The sequence below is a fragment of the Cannabis sativa genome, chromosome 8, assembly GCF_029168945.1.
Source record: "Cannabis sativa cultivar Pink pepper isolate KNU-18-1 chromosome 8, ASM2916894v1, whole genome shotgun sequence".
NCBI lineage: Eukaryota > Viridiplantae > Streptophyta > Magnoliopsida > Rosales > Cannabaceae > Cannabis > Cannabis sativa.
In genome coordinates, this window is record NC_083608.1 from 8,321,717 (window position 1) to 8,336,217 (window position 14,501).

Sequence of the window (14,501 nt, forward strand, 5' to 3'; positions counted from 1 at the left end):
TTTTGCAACTGGTTACAACCGGTTGTACTTCCCATTTTCAAGTCAAATACCTCTTTATTTATCAAATATAATATTATATAGAAATGATATATGAAGTGTGTAATATCAGCCTTTAGATTAAAATCAATACAATCTAATGGCTATTAAAGGTGTGCAGCACTAGTCACTCAAAAATCCCATGCGTGACAACAGACACCCCTATATATTTATATGTATAAATATTCAACCACGTTTTGAATTATGTATTTGTAATCCTATATTCATTTTTTTCAATCTCATTCTTTTTTAATTGCCTACTAATCATGTTAGCATAAACTTAAAAGTGAATTGTTGTGTTAAAGTGTGATAAGAAATGAGGTCTTTCTTCTCTTTTGATTCTTTAAATAATTTATTTAGTTGGGACATGAAGAATGGTATTCCTCAAAGTATGACAAACATTGGAATGGAGGGGAGAGCAATTTTGTTTCTACTCACAGCAAGAACAATTAAAACCGTCTATCCAGCATGTATACCATCTCACTTGCTTCTAGACTTTTATTATTTTGTTTAATTGTATTTTTTTATGTTTTTAATTTGTTATGTCTTTGTTCTTTTAGACTATGATATTGTCAAAACATGTTTTTTTTTTCTTATGAATTTAAAATCAGTTAATCAACTCATGTATACATTAAAGTCTTTAAAAAGTTTTCACGATAATTAGTACTGTAGTTTGCATATTTCATTCTGGCAATGCATTCACTTGGTTTGTACTTATAATTTTTTAATGTAAGAAGCATATTGGTAGAGATTATTTGTTAAAGCAATGTAAGTTTACTATGTTGTGTATTTTTAAGTAGTATCTTCTATAGATTAGGAGCAAAGTCACATGTCATTTTCTTAATTTTATAAATTGATATACATAGATTTGTATGTTTTTCTTAAGGTAAGTTTATATTTTATATAATCTATCCTAAAAATATTTGTGGATGCTCTTTTTTACAATGTTGAATGTTGCATGAATAATTTATTTATGCATGAATAGACAGATAAATATCTATCCATAATTAAAATTTGTTTTGAGGTAATTTTATATAGAATAAGTAAGAAGCCTTTATATGTAATGGAAAATGGAATAACTATTAAGTATAACTTTTTTTTCTTTCCCGAAATTTTTTTTTTATTTTTTTTCTACTTTCATGTTATCAATTGTAGCTTTATTTAGCGTTAAATAAACTAGCATGACTAATGTTTTTAAATTCATTATTTTGACTTGTGACAAATGTATATATAGTCTAATAGTTTTTTTTTTTTTTTTGTTAATGACAGATATATAACAAAATTATAAAACTAGGATCGAACCCGCACAAAGCGCGGCATAGTTCTCTAGTTTTCTAATAAAATGCAAAATATGGCCTTGGCTTGGGTGATGAGTTGGGGCGTTGGCAGGGGAGCCAGCCAGCCAGCGAGATTACCAACGAGTTAACTCTTTTTTTTTTCTCCCTTGACTCAGAAAGAAAGAAAAAAGAAACAGAGAGAGAGAGAGAGAGAGGAGAGGTGCGCACGTTAACAATCCCAATACAAAGCTCTTCCAAGATTGGGAAGCCCATTGATAACCTAAGCAAATCCTCCGAGCTATCGGAATACTGGATACGATTAGTTTTCTTTCTTTTTCTTAAATCTTTTCCGTTTTTGGCTGTCGGAGCTGAGCCACGCCATGTTCTTCGAGAATAACCTGCATTTGGAGATTTTATTAGCTTTCTTTGCAATGTAGGTAGATTTGATCGTTGTTCCCCTGATTTCGATCTTTTTGATTTTTTTCTTTATTTCACCATGCTGCTTTCCGCGTGGTATGTTGCACTGGAATCGAGGACTTTTGGAGGAATTTGAGCCTTTGATGGTGCAGTTCTGTTCTAGGGTTTCCTTTTTGGCTTTGGAGCTGAATGTTAATTTGGTCGAGAGCCTGGTTCGTGGCCTTTAGGGGCTTTGATTTTGCAGCATTGTGAGTTAAGGGCTTTCTGAGAGGAGTTTTGCGTTTATGGGGTATGGATGAAATGAAGGCATTTCTTGCTTTCTTTGTTTCCACGAATTGACACACGCTAGTTAGTTGAGTAGCGAAGTTTTCTTCTCTTCTATCTTCTTTTTGTCTGTTCTGTTTCAATGGGGGAAAGTTGGAAACTAGTTTGTGGTATTGGATATATCTGGGGATGTGATTGTTTAAATGTGTATTGGGTAGTCTACTCCAAGGCAGCACTTGATATCACAACTTGAATGGCTGATCCTCAGAAAAGTGGTATCGCCGAGAGGGATATCGAACAGGTATATTTTGTTTGCTTTGTTTTCTTCTCTTAGTTATTCATAAAACTTTGATTATGTATAAGCATTTTCCTTGTTGGGTTCTAAATTCGTTTTAATTAGGAGTGTTACATTTAATATATTTAAAATTTTTATTTTCTTTAATTTGGTAAACCATTTTTTTCCCAAAATCCCATTACAAACAATGACATAAAAATTTATGTACATTCAATATGTTCTAGCCATAGATTCAAATAGTCCATTTCATTATGAACATTTTAAGGTGGCATTTAGTTGTAATGAAATGGTAGAAATGAAATAATTTTCATTTCATTTTTTTTTTGTTTAATTGCACATTTAAGTATTGAATGCAATGACTTTTTTATCATTTTGGTAGTATGACTATTCGATTTTGAAATAGAAGCAAAGACCATTCTATTGCATTGAGAAAAAATTCAATAATTTTTCTATGCATTTTAAATTTTATTCCATTCCTATTCTCATTCCTATTTTTTTGCCGAACTTAAAGACTTTCCTTACGTGCTTTCAGAAAAAAAAAAAAAAAAAAAAAAAAAAAAAAAAAAAAAAAAAAAAACATTTGCATTACCAAGTGATTTTCTATTACATTCTATTGTAGGCTATCACAGCTCTTAAGAAAGGGGCATGTTTACTAAAGTATGGTCGTAGAGGGAAACCGAAGTTCTGCCCATTCCGGCTTTCTAATGTAAGTAGTTTTGCTTTCATATTTCCATTGTGATTCCACACAAGGCCTTTTAACTGGAGCAATAAGTTTGGGCTTACTTCAAAGTACAAGAATTCATACTGAATGAAGAGAGATGTTATTGATTTCAGTTAGGTTCAAAATATAAAACATTCTTTAAACACTTCTTTGAGAAGAGAAACCTGGCAATATAATATTTGCTATGATTCTGATTAGAGAACAGTTATGCAATCTCAGGGCCTCACAAGTTAGAGCCCAATCAGCACTAAATGAGAGGGTGAGTTAATATGCGGTGTGCTAGGTTGATTTACTTAGTTTGGCATAACTATTTGTTTATATCTTTCAAGTTTTATTTTTATTATCTTAATCTAAAAATGATATATTCTGCTGTTTTTCTAATTTGAGCTCAGTTAAATCATGTGTGTACTCATATAAAGGTGTCTTTAGCGTTCCAATAGAATAGTGATGTCAGAAATACGTTATCCTTAATATATTGTCATTTCTTTCTTAGATACTTTATCTTCGTTTCAGGATGAGACTTTTTTGATTTGGTACTCAGGCAAAGAAGAGAAACATGTTAAACTAAGTCATGTTTCTAGGATTATTCCTGGGCAGCGTACTGTAAGTTTGTAAAATCATTCTTTATATGTTGACTGGCCTCAATGGCCAGTTTTTGAATCCTTAATTGAGCCTAGAACTGGGGCTTTCTTTTTCAGGCAATATTTCAGAGGTATCCTCGGCCTGAAAAAGAGTATCAGTCATTTTCACTAATATGCAGTGATAGGTCCTTGGACTTGGTGAGTGTATTTAGTAATATCTTTGAATTGATATTGTAATACTAATTTTTGTCGGTGTCAAAATGACATGAACATTACAAAATGAAGTAGTTCTCTCTTTTTTTAGGATAAGTACAAGTGTTACCAGTGCCCAAGATTAATATATAGAAATAAAGCAGAGTAACTATACTGATTTCTCACGAACGAACAAATGAAGAATGAATCTGTTTACTTTCTTTTGTGGTCACTCTCCAATTTTGTAACTATACTGACACCCGTTATTCTACAAATAGATATGTAAAGACAAGGATGAAGCTGAAGTTTGGTTTGTTGGCCTTAATGCATTGATTACTCGAGACAACTACCGCAAGTACAAAATTGATGCAACATGTGAAAATGGATCAACTGATAGTCCCAATACTCGTACTCGAAGAAGTTCTCCTTCAATTGCGCCATTTGTCTGTATCAATAATGTGTTTCCCTCTCTTTTGTTTCTCTTCTTAGTTTTTCTATCAAAGTTCAAGAAGAATGTTTATTATTTACAGTTTAAATTCCTCATGCTTTTTTTTTTTAAAAAAAAAAAAAATTACCACAGGATCCAGGAGATGCTGCAGTTAACTTTGAGAATGCTGCACAGAGTAGAATGGGAAAGGCCTTTGCAGACATAATAACGTATACTGCAGTCACCAAGCGTCTCAGCCAACCTGATCCAGTTGTCAACCCTTCAACGTCACCTTGCTCCGTAGATAACTCCAATAACAATGGTCGAGCTTCTGCAACAGAAGCATTTCGTGTTAGCTTATCGAGTGCTGTAAGCTCATCCAGTCAAGGTTCTGGTCATGATGAATTCGATGCTTTAGGAGATGTTTTCATCTGGGGTGAAGGTATTGGTGGTGGAGTTTTGGGGGGTGGTATTCACAGAGTTGGGAGCTCTTTGGATGCTAAGATGGATGCTCTTCTACCCAAGGCATTGGAATCAACAGTTGTTCTTGATGTGAATAGTATTGCTTGTGGTAGCAGACATGCTGTGCTGGTATCCAGACATGGAGAGATTTTTAGTTGGGGAGAGGAGGCAGGGGGCAGGCTTGGTCATGGGGTGGAAATGAATGTTTCCCAACCAAAGCTTGTTGATACTCTTAGTGGCACAAACATTGAATTAGTAGCATGCGGGGAGTATCATACTTGTGCAGTCACAATTTCTGGAGATCTTTATACATGGGGTGATGGTACTCAGAGCTCCTCCTTACTTGGGCATGGAAGTGAAGTTAGCCACTGGATTCCTAAAAAGGTATGTGGTATTATGGAAGGAATACATATATCCTATATATCTTGTGGACTATGGCATACAGCTGTTGTAACATCAGCTGGTCAGTTATTTACTTTTGGAGATGGCTCTTTTGGTGCCTTAGGACATGGTGATCGTAGTAGCACAAGCATTCCCAAGGAAGTTGAAGCTTTGAGAGGGCTTAGGACAATGAGGGTTGCTTGTGGTGTTTGGCATACTGCTGCAGTAGTTGAAGTTATAAATGAGTTATCTAGTCCTGAAACAACTGTTAATTCTTCCTCTGGCCAATTGTTCACCTGGGGAGATGGAGAAAAAGGGCAACTTGGACAAGATGATAAGAAGCCTAGACTCATTCCTGAATGTGTATCTACTTTGGTTGACAAGAAAATTCTTCAAGTTGCCTGTGGTCATACTATCACAATTGCTCTTACAACATCGGGACAAGTATACACAATGGGAAGTACTGTTTATGGGCAGCTGGGAAATCCTTCAGCCAATGGAAAAGTTCCTAATCAAGTTAGAGGTAAAATTGCAGAAACCTTTATTGAAGAGATTGCTTGTGGTTCTTATCACGTTGCAGTTTTGACCTCCAAGACAGAGGTCTATACTTGGGGTAAGGGTTCAAATGGGCAATTAGGCCACGGAGACAACGATCACAGAGATGAACCTACTCTTGTTGACTTTCTGAAAGATAAGCAAGTAAAGAGTCTAGCATGCGGTTCTAACCTTACAACTGTTATTTGTCTTCATAAGTGGGTTTCTGGTGCCGATCATTCTGTATGCTTTGGTTGTCATAATCCTTTTGGATTTAGAAGAAAGCGTCACAATTGTTACAATTGTGGATTAGTCTTCTGCAAAGTGTGCAGCAGTAAGAAATCTATGAAAGCTGCCCTGGCTCCCAATGTTAACAAACCATATCGAGTGTGTGATGATTGTCATGCTAAACTAAAGCAAGCCATGGAGACAAATTCTGCATTGCGAAACTCTAAGGTTAGAAATGGAAATGTTCGTCGTAAAACCAATGAAGTGGCTGATAGAGAGAGTCGAGCTCCAAGATTGCAGACAACACTCTCTAGATTCTCATCTTTTGGCTCAATAAATCAAGCTGAAAGCATGCATTCCAAAAATGAGAATCAATTAGAATCCAATCATGGTCGTGTCTTTCCTCCTCTTGATAGAGCCAACCTAAAGGATTTTAATTTTTCTACAGCATCGAATTCTCTGGTTGGAGCTCCAAAGAAAGTAATATCAGCTTCTGTTCCTGTCTCCAGATTGATGTCTCGAGCAACATCTCCTGTTTCTGGAAAATTGAGCCCAGCTTGGTCTTCTGAAGAAACAGATTTGAAGCGTACAAATGATATTTTAAGCCAAGAAATTGTGATGTTGAGGGCACAGGTCAGCTTGCTTACACTGCTTTTGTGATGCTAAGATTTTAAATTATATCCATGCACATGAGCGTACATGTCCTATTAATATTTGTAATGTCAGCATTGACATCAGTTATGAGAAATATGTTTACCAAGTAGAAAGTGATTGGAATGGCACCCTGCAGGTAGAAGATCTTACTTGCAAATCTCAAGATCTTGAGGTTAAACTAGAACAAACAACAAAACAATTGGAGGAGGTGACTACAATAGCAGTAGATGAAGTGGAAAAGTGCAAATCTGCAAAGAACATTATAAAATCTTTAACTGCTCAGGTTTGTTATGTTTTTCTCTCTTCTGTTTGATTTTTTCTGGAAATCTAATTAATTAATGTGATATGCAAGTAGTATTGTGGTGAAAAACTGCACACAATCTAGAGTAAATTATTCCAGAAAAGTTAAGGGGGAGCTAATTCGGAAAAAAAATATCCGGAAATAGATTCCACGCCTAGCAAAAACTAAAGATAAAAGAAACTTTACTAAAATACCTTTATTTCATGTAACCATATAACTACCCAGTAATTTGTTTCAACTCCTCGTATTTAATTATAACCAAAGACCCGAATTACTGTTCATTAGAATTAACTTTCACGGGATCCTTCTTTTCCTTTCCTTCTTGATATCTAAACCTTTACTAGACTTGACGAATCCAAAACACATGACACCACCCACCCTTTGCTTCTAAATGAATGTAAGAGCTTACATTGGCAATCTCGACCAAAAAAAAGGTAGAAAACGTCATAGTAAATCATTTATGTAGTCACCCAATTATAAATTGCCTGATCTTTTATTCTGTGAGAACACTGAACATTATACTTACCCAAAACCATCGTCTCTACAAACATTTTCTTTTGGAACACAATTGACACCTTCCAGCCGTAGAAGAAACACTTCTAGAGAAGTGTCCCTAATAATCCTAGCAAAAAATGACTAACAATTAAATTTTATTGTCTACTTCAATTTTATTGCATTATCATTCCCATGTAAATAGTTCTAACAATTGAGCTCATTCAAATTTTATATAACATGAAAGATCCAACTTGGAGTTTATCCTGTAAACAATTTTGATGCTTCATTCAATGACCCTTTCCAAATGTCCTCTGAAATTTGATAATAGTGCCCATTGCACACTTCAAAATAGCAAGCAGAAAAAAGTCCCCGTATAACTAAAACGAGCTTTCCAAGGGCGTCATAAAGTTACCTATTTTTCCCCTGACGCATCTCACTTATTAGGATTTGAGACCAGTCTTGGTAAGCTTGTATAGTTTTACAACAAAGAATTGCTTGCTAGAGGGAACCTCAAAAGACAAAGCATTGGTTATGCTTTTTCTATTCTTGATGCCAGTGTCAATGTCCAAGCCACCCTTTTTCTTTGGGATGGCACACCAGGTCACAAGTCATCATATCATCTCCACTCAAGTGCTACTTTCCCACTAAAAAATCCCTCTTCGATCTTCTGAGTTCTGTATGTAGAGTTTGTCTGCACAAGCATTTTGATTTGAGACAATTTATAAATGCCATTTGGGTAGTTAGGCTTGTGTACCTTTATAATAACTCAAGTTTGAATTTTGGACCATTCACTTTTGGAGCAAAGGTGCTTTGGAATGAATTGGTTGGATGGAGAAGAAGCCAATAAACTGGTTAAGGTATTGATGTTAGACAGAAGAAAGTGAATTGGCTAATCTTACACTGACTACAACATATTCATTTGTGTACTAACCATCTTTTATGTAATTCTTCATCTATGCAATAGAGCCATGATAGGTGCTACGTTAGTCTGAAATTGTTTTGACAATAAATTAGGCAGTAAGCTAGAATCTATGTGAAGGATAGTAGTTGGCTCACTAAGTGGAGCTTTGTATTGAATTGTATTCGTTTTATTTTTATTTTTCATTCCAATGCATTAAACAAGTTTGTCCTAAATACCTTGTTTTAGAAAAACATGGTGCCCCCTGGTGTGGATAAAGTCCTTCACAAATATATTTGAGAAGATATGATCAATGTTTTTACAAAATATAGTACAGTTACTGTTGTCGCATACAAATTTTGCTTACTCAACTACTATGCTGTTCTTTTTATTTGTCAATTATCTAAACTCGAGCTCTTCTTGTCTAAAAGTTGAAAGACGTTGCTGAAAGATTGCCAGAAGTACATAAGGTCAGCTCTAGTACAGACTTAAATGCTGGATGCACCGTCAAGTTTTCAAACCACAACCACGTATCAACTAAGACCACTAGTTCAAACATGGCTACTCCTGAAAGAGAGTACAATGGCGATCGAAATTCCCCCAATGGATCAAAATCACAAGCTGGAAAAGCAGAGTGGGTGGTACAAGATGAACCTGGCGTTTACATAACTTTATCCTCTTTGCCAAGCGGGGGTAATGAACTCAGGCGGGTTCGGTTTAGGTATGTTCATGTTGCGACTCTTCTCTCACATAGATATTAGTATATTATAAGTAGTCGAAAACGATGATTACCTGGCTAATATGAGAAAAATAAACTTGAACAAAGAATCTTATTTCACCTTGTTTCTGAATGCACTATTTTATCTCATAGCAATTTTTTGCATGGCCTTTACAATTACAATCACTTAAACATAGTTATATATAATGAGATATTGATAGATAAATTGATGTATTCTTTTTCAAAAACCTATTGCTAAAAGTCTTCAATCTTCCAACATTCTTTCATAGTCGAAAACATTTCACTGAGGAGCAAGCTGAAAATTGGTGGACTGAAAATGGGGCTAGAGTATGCGAAAGAAACAATGTACGAAGTACAGAGTAATGTGCTGCTAGCATGGTGAAAAAGAGAAAGCAAAGACGATATGACAATTCAGTATAATTTCTCCCTGGAATTTGTAAATTTTCCACTTAATCTTCCAGTGGAGTTCACCTTGAAGAAGCTGGGATCAAAACATAGCTATTAGATGGAACATTTGGAATATGCGTAGGAGGTAACGGGTTTCGAAGGAACAGTGAATGTAAAGATGAAAAGAAAATATATTTTTATTTTTTTGACAAATTTAGTGTTCATTTTCCTTTTAATCCTCTAACGAGATTCTGCTTGTCAATGTTGGTAGTCTGTAGCGTTTTTCCTATTTTTAACTTTTGAAAAATTATTAAATTTTTCAGTATCATCTTTAGATTTGTATGAAGGCTTTCTTTTCCTACCAACGAGGATTAAGAAAATGGTGTGTTCAGTTCACAAGGGGTTATCTTAAGGAATTCAAAAAGGTTGTCCTCAGGGAATGGGATAAGAAGCTATACATACAAGCCAATAATTAGCTACTAAAGAACATCAAAGATTTTGTGTGAAGGAGAAGACATCAAATATTATATATATAGAAGATATGGTTTTTGTTGTACATACATAGATAGTAGCCAGAGCCAAAGCCCCAGAATGCGAAGTGAATATTCATTAAACAAGTGAAGGAAGTAAGTTGCTTAGGTTTTCGTAAAGGGCGTGAGGGTATTAGTTCCCATTGCGGTCCTCTCCGGCTTAAATGGCTGCGTTGAGGCATCAGATAAAGTTGGTAACCTTGAAACACTGCCCTTCCCTTTTCTGGCATTAGGTCCTAACTCCTCTATCATGTATTTCCACCCATCAATGGGTCTCCTCCGACTAAATATGTGAGTCTTTATAAAACTAGCTATCTGAGTACCAAAACACAATGATACAAGACAAATAACCAGCATAGCAGTAAGAAAAGAAAGCAAAAAATAGTTTAATTAAAGCGACTAAAAAATAATGCACAAGTAATTAAGATTACGCAGACCTGGAATTTGCTGTAAGCAATTCGACGCTCGAACTCTTGGAGAAGAATATCCTCCTCCCTCTGTGTCATCTCCCATATATTCCCATCTTCAGTTTTTGATGTCGTTTCCCAACCATCAGGCTTGGCTTTAAACTCACCAGAGCTTGACATTTTTGAGTTTTCCAATTCCTGGTTCACAGAATCGAAAATGCTGCAATTTGTAAAAGCACACACTCACATCAGAATCCAACAAAACAAACACAATAACATAAAAGAAGACGAGACGAAAGGAAGGAACTTACTCTGAACAACTATCAAGTAACCTCTCGATATCATCACCGCCACCACCAACGATGGAATCACCCAATTTCTCCTCTTCCTGCTTCTCAATCTCCTTCATCCATAACCCCGCATGAATTCTCTGTTTCTTCAATCTGTAATCTCTCTTCATATTCTCTAAGCTATATAGCGACCCACTTCCACTTTCGCTCTCTGGATTCAGTTTTTCTGGTTGTTTCTGGGTCTTACTTGACGATTTACGTCTCTGGCTCCAATTATCGTTCATGTCTTCCACAAACGCCTTCGTCTCGGAATCGACGTCCGATGGGAGAGCAATGGGGGAATCCAATGGGGCTGAGAAATTAACGTCGGCCTCCCATGGAGCTCGAGGGGATTTTTCCGAAACTTCCTCGGGGATCCAAGCAGTCTCCCAGGCGTTGTTCCAGTCGTCCTTGTACTTGTCATTTCGGTTGGAGGAGAATTCTCTGAAACTTGGCTTGACAATGGCAACAGGAGAGAATCTATGGAGTTGAGAGTTTCTTACTATGCGTTGAAAAGTATTCATTGAAATTTCCACTTTAACGAAATGAAACCTGACTGACACACCTGAAGTTGAAATTAGTTTCCTTCTTCTCTGTTTTCGGTTGATGCTGGAAACAGAATGTCAAAGCTTAAACCCTACTGTGACTTTCAACTCAAATTAGAACTTGGGCCGTTAGAACAGGCCCAATTCGGTTTTGATGTGGTAAAATTTAGGACCAAGATGCAAAATGGTCATACAACTATAATTAAGTTAATAAATGTCTATTTTTATAAAAAATTAAAAAAATGTCCATTCTGTTAAAGTTTGATGATGAAATTACAATTATAACCTTGAATAATTAAGTGTTTGAATAGTTATTTTGCACAATAGTATATCATTTTTATGTGTAATAGTATATTAAAAAATTGTGGTATATTATTTTAATGTGCTATGGTATATAATGAACGAAAGACGAAAATTAAAAAAATGTGGAATATTAGTTTAAGTTTAAGGTATAGTTATATTTCACTAGGAAATATTGTCTTTATGTTCATTTGTATATCATGAAGGAAAGAAAAAGAAAAAAAAAACATGTGGAATATTAAATTAAGTTTTTGGTATATATATATATTTAATCCACTATACTAGTAGTATATTAATTTTTCACTATAGTATTTATGCTTATGATTGTAAAATATAGTTTTATATGCTATTGTATATCGTGGAAAAAAAAATCATTTAATAGTATATTAGTTTAAGTTTATGGTATATTCATATTGGTGTAAGGTATATCGTTTGTATGTGATATGATATATCGTGAAGGATAGAAAGAAAAAAAAATTATTAAATATTACTTTAAGTTTTCAGTATTTTTTTTTTATTTTGTACGGTATATCTTTATTATGTGCTATGATATATTAATAAATAAATAGAGTGGTATATTATTTTTATTTGCTATGGTATATCATGAAAGAAAGAGAAAAAAAAAACTTGTGGAAGTTTATTTAAGTTTTTTTTATTTATTTATTTGACTATAGAATTGTTGTGGTATATTCATATTACTCTAAGGTATAGTATTTGTATGTTATATTATATATCATGAAGGAAAGAAATAAAAATAAAATTAAAAGAATTGAATAATAGTTTAGTATTTGGTATAATTATTTGCACTATGATATATTGTTTTTATGTGTAATAATATACTAAGAAAAAAAATTGAAAGAAAATATATTAGTTTAATATTGTGGTATATTGTTTTAATGTGCTATAGTATAATGAACGAAAGAGGGAAAAAACATGAAATATTAGTTTAAGTATGAGGAATAGTTATATTTGATTGAGATATATTGATTTTATGTTCATTGGAGGTATATTATTTTTTCACCGCGCAAACAGTAGAACAAATAAAAAAAAATAAAGTTGAGCTTCATTTATATAACTAAGGGCATTTTAGGTATTAATATTTATAAAAGGCCATTTACTTCATTTTTTTAAAAATTGACATTAACTTTCATTAGTGTGAGATTTAAGGTCATTTGTTACAATTTCCCTAAAAACATAAAATAAAATTCAATATAATACTATACAATACAATACGGTGTAATACGTCGTACCAAACAAATTCTTAAAGAATATGAAAATAAAGGTAAAAATTAAAATAAGTAAAGTAAAGTGGGTATACAATGTAATTTCCTCTAAAATTTAGGGGTTTTTACAAAAATACTAAATTTTGAGTAAAAATTTATAATTTTACTGTCACGCAGAATTTTTTACAAAAATATTATATTTTTATAAACAACCGTAAAATAATAAAACAGAACAATTAAAACAACAGTAAAACAATTAAAAAATAACTGTGAAAACTTAATACAGTACACAGTATAAAACTTACAGAGTATTTTAAAAAAAAATCTGCCCCACAGTAAAAAAATACTAAAATAAAAATAAAAATTTCAATATGTAATATAAAAATTGCTAAAATTTACAAAATTATGATTTTTATACTAAATACGAATTATAGTCTCTTTTTTTTTTTTTAATTTAAAAATTGATTTTATGGAATTTCCATTGCTAGGGGAAGCAAATGTTTTCAAATTATTTTTCTCTTCTATTATTGTATTTGTTTACTTCTTTTTTATTTTATTTCCTGCATCCGAGAACCCCATGCAAATCACAACGAAAATTTAAGTTCTAATTACCTACTCTCAACAAAGGATGAACAAAAGAATGAAGATGTTAGAAGAAAGATGTAAAATCTACATCAAAAGATAGCTACCACATGAGAGAGAAATTTGGAGGATGACAAGTTTGATGAAGAATCCCATTTCTTAAGGGAAATTCAAGTTAAACTACTTCCACCAAATTTCAAGGAGCCTTGTATGACGCCATATGATGATACAATTGGTCTAAAGTACCATCTAGGAGCTTTTAACGAGCTAATGAAGGTCACACTTAGAGGAGTCACATATAAGTGGTTCAAAAGGCTTGGGCTAGTAACAATTACATATTGGAAGCAATTTTTGGAGGAATTCCTTCAACAACATCGGCCAGCAAGTGATCACGTTATGCATGTGATAAGTATCACAAATGTGAAGCAAGGGGAACGAGAAAGCTTGCGAAGATACATCCAGCGCTTTAACATCGAAGTTGCCAAAGTTGGGAGGATATCCGACGACGAACTTACGTTTGTTATAGCCGCTGGAGTACGCCTTGGAAGTAGACTACGGGAGAAGATGTTGAAAAGGGAATTGGATGGCGTAGAAGACTTCTATGAGAGAGCGAAAAAGTACATCCATGTCGAGGAGGGAAATCGAATCTTCAAAATGGATACAAAGGAGTGATCTTCGGGAAGCTCATCAAATCCCTACAGGGTCTATTAGACAACACCCACAACACTCATAAGCTGATGAATCCAAGTGAAACCTCCACTCTGTTAGAAATTATTTTACCAGGATCTAGATTTACTAAGATGTATGTTGATTATGATTCTATAATCAAACACCCTAAATATGAATTTCATCATACGATAAAATAAACATATATAAAGTTTAGAAAATCTTACATTGATGGAAACAGAATAATAATGACTCTTTTCATTCAGATCTCTAGCCCTTAATTCCTTTCTGTAGTAGAGCATTATCAAAATCGAAGCATGGATCTTCCTTCTTTTAGTTTGGTAAACCAAAGTCTTCCACACTATGATTGAGTACTTGACTTGATATGAGTGAGCATGGTACTCTATCACTAATGGCTTCAAATTTGATGATGAAGAAGAAGGAAATCAAAATACAAAGGAGGCTTTCAATTTTCTAATTGTCTGGCAAAGAATGAAAACTAGGTTTTTAGTTAAATAAGAATGAAAGCCATCTTATTCATTTTATAGTATTTCAACTAGGGTTTAGGATTTAAATTATATGGATTAAAAAGATAAAATAATAGCAAAATATTTTTAAGTGGTCGACCAT

General features: G+C 33.8%; 2 protein-coding genes across 6 annotated transcripts; one reads left to right on the forward strand and one right to left on the reverse strand.

Annotated features, from left to right (window-relative positions):
- Positions 1-1,345: 1,345 nt before the first annotated feature.
- LOC115700562 (PH, RCC1 and FYVE domains-containing protein 1) lies at positions 1,346-9,617 on the forward strand. Of its 5 annotated transcripts, none has more exons than XM_030628132.2 (10): positions 1,346-2,295; positions 2,909-2,995; positions 3,216-3,269; positions 3,524-3,613; positions 3,709-3,789; positions 4,062-4,241; positions 4,364-6,448; positions 6,606-6,752; positions 8,595-8,884; positions 9,172-9,617. In XM_030628132.2, exons 1-10 carry the CDS (start codon positions 2,248-2,250, stop codon positions 9,263-9,265), a joined length of 3,156 nt encoding a protein of 1,051 aa, XP_030483992.2. In that variant the 5' UTR covers positions 1,346-2,247; the 3' UTR covers positions 9,266-9,617. The 5 variants fall into 5 exon arrangements, with proteins under 5 accessions (XP_030483992.2, XP_030483993.2, XP_030483994.2 ...); XM_030628133.2 differs by having other exon boundaries at positions 4,062-4,226; XM_030628136.2 differs by having other exon boundaries at positions 2,253-2,295; positions 3,230-3,269.
- A 168-nt stretch (positions 9,618-9,785) lies between these two features.
- Positions 9,786-11,197, reverse strand: LOC115700563 (protein GAMETE CELL DEFECTIVE 1, mitochondrial). The gene is made up of 3 exons (XM_030628137.2): positions 10,538-11,197; positions 10,257-10,446; positions 9,786-10,134 (listed from the first exon to the last, which is right to left on the reverse strand). The coding sequence occupies exons 1-3, from the start codon at positions 11,077-11,079 to the stop codon at positions 9,925-9,927; spliced, it is 942 nt and encodes a 313-aa protein (XP_030483997.2). The 5' UTR covers positions 11,080-11,197; the 3' UTR covers positions 9,786-9,924.
- Between the last annotated feature and the right edge of the window lie 3,304 nt (positions 11,198-14,501).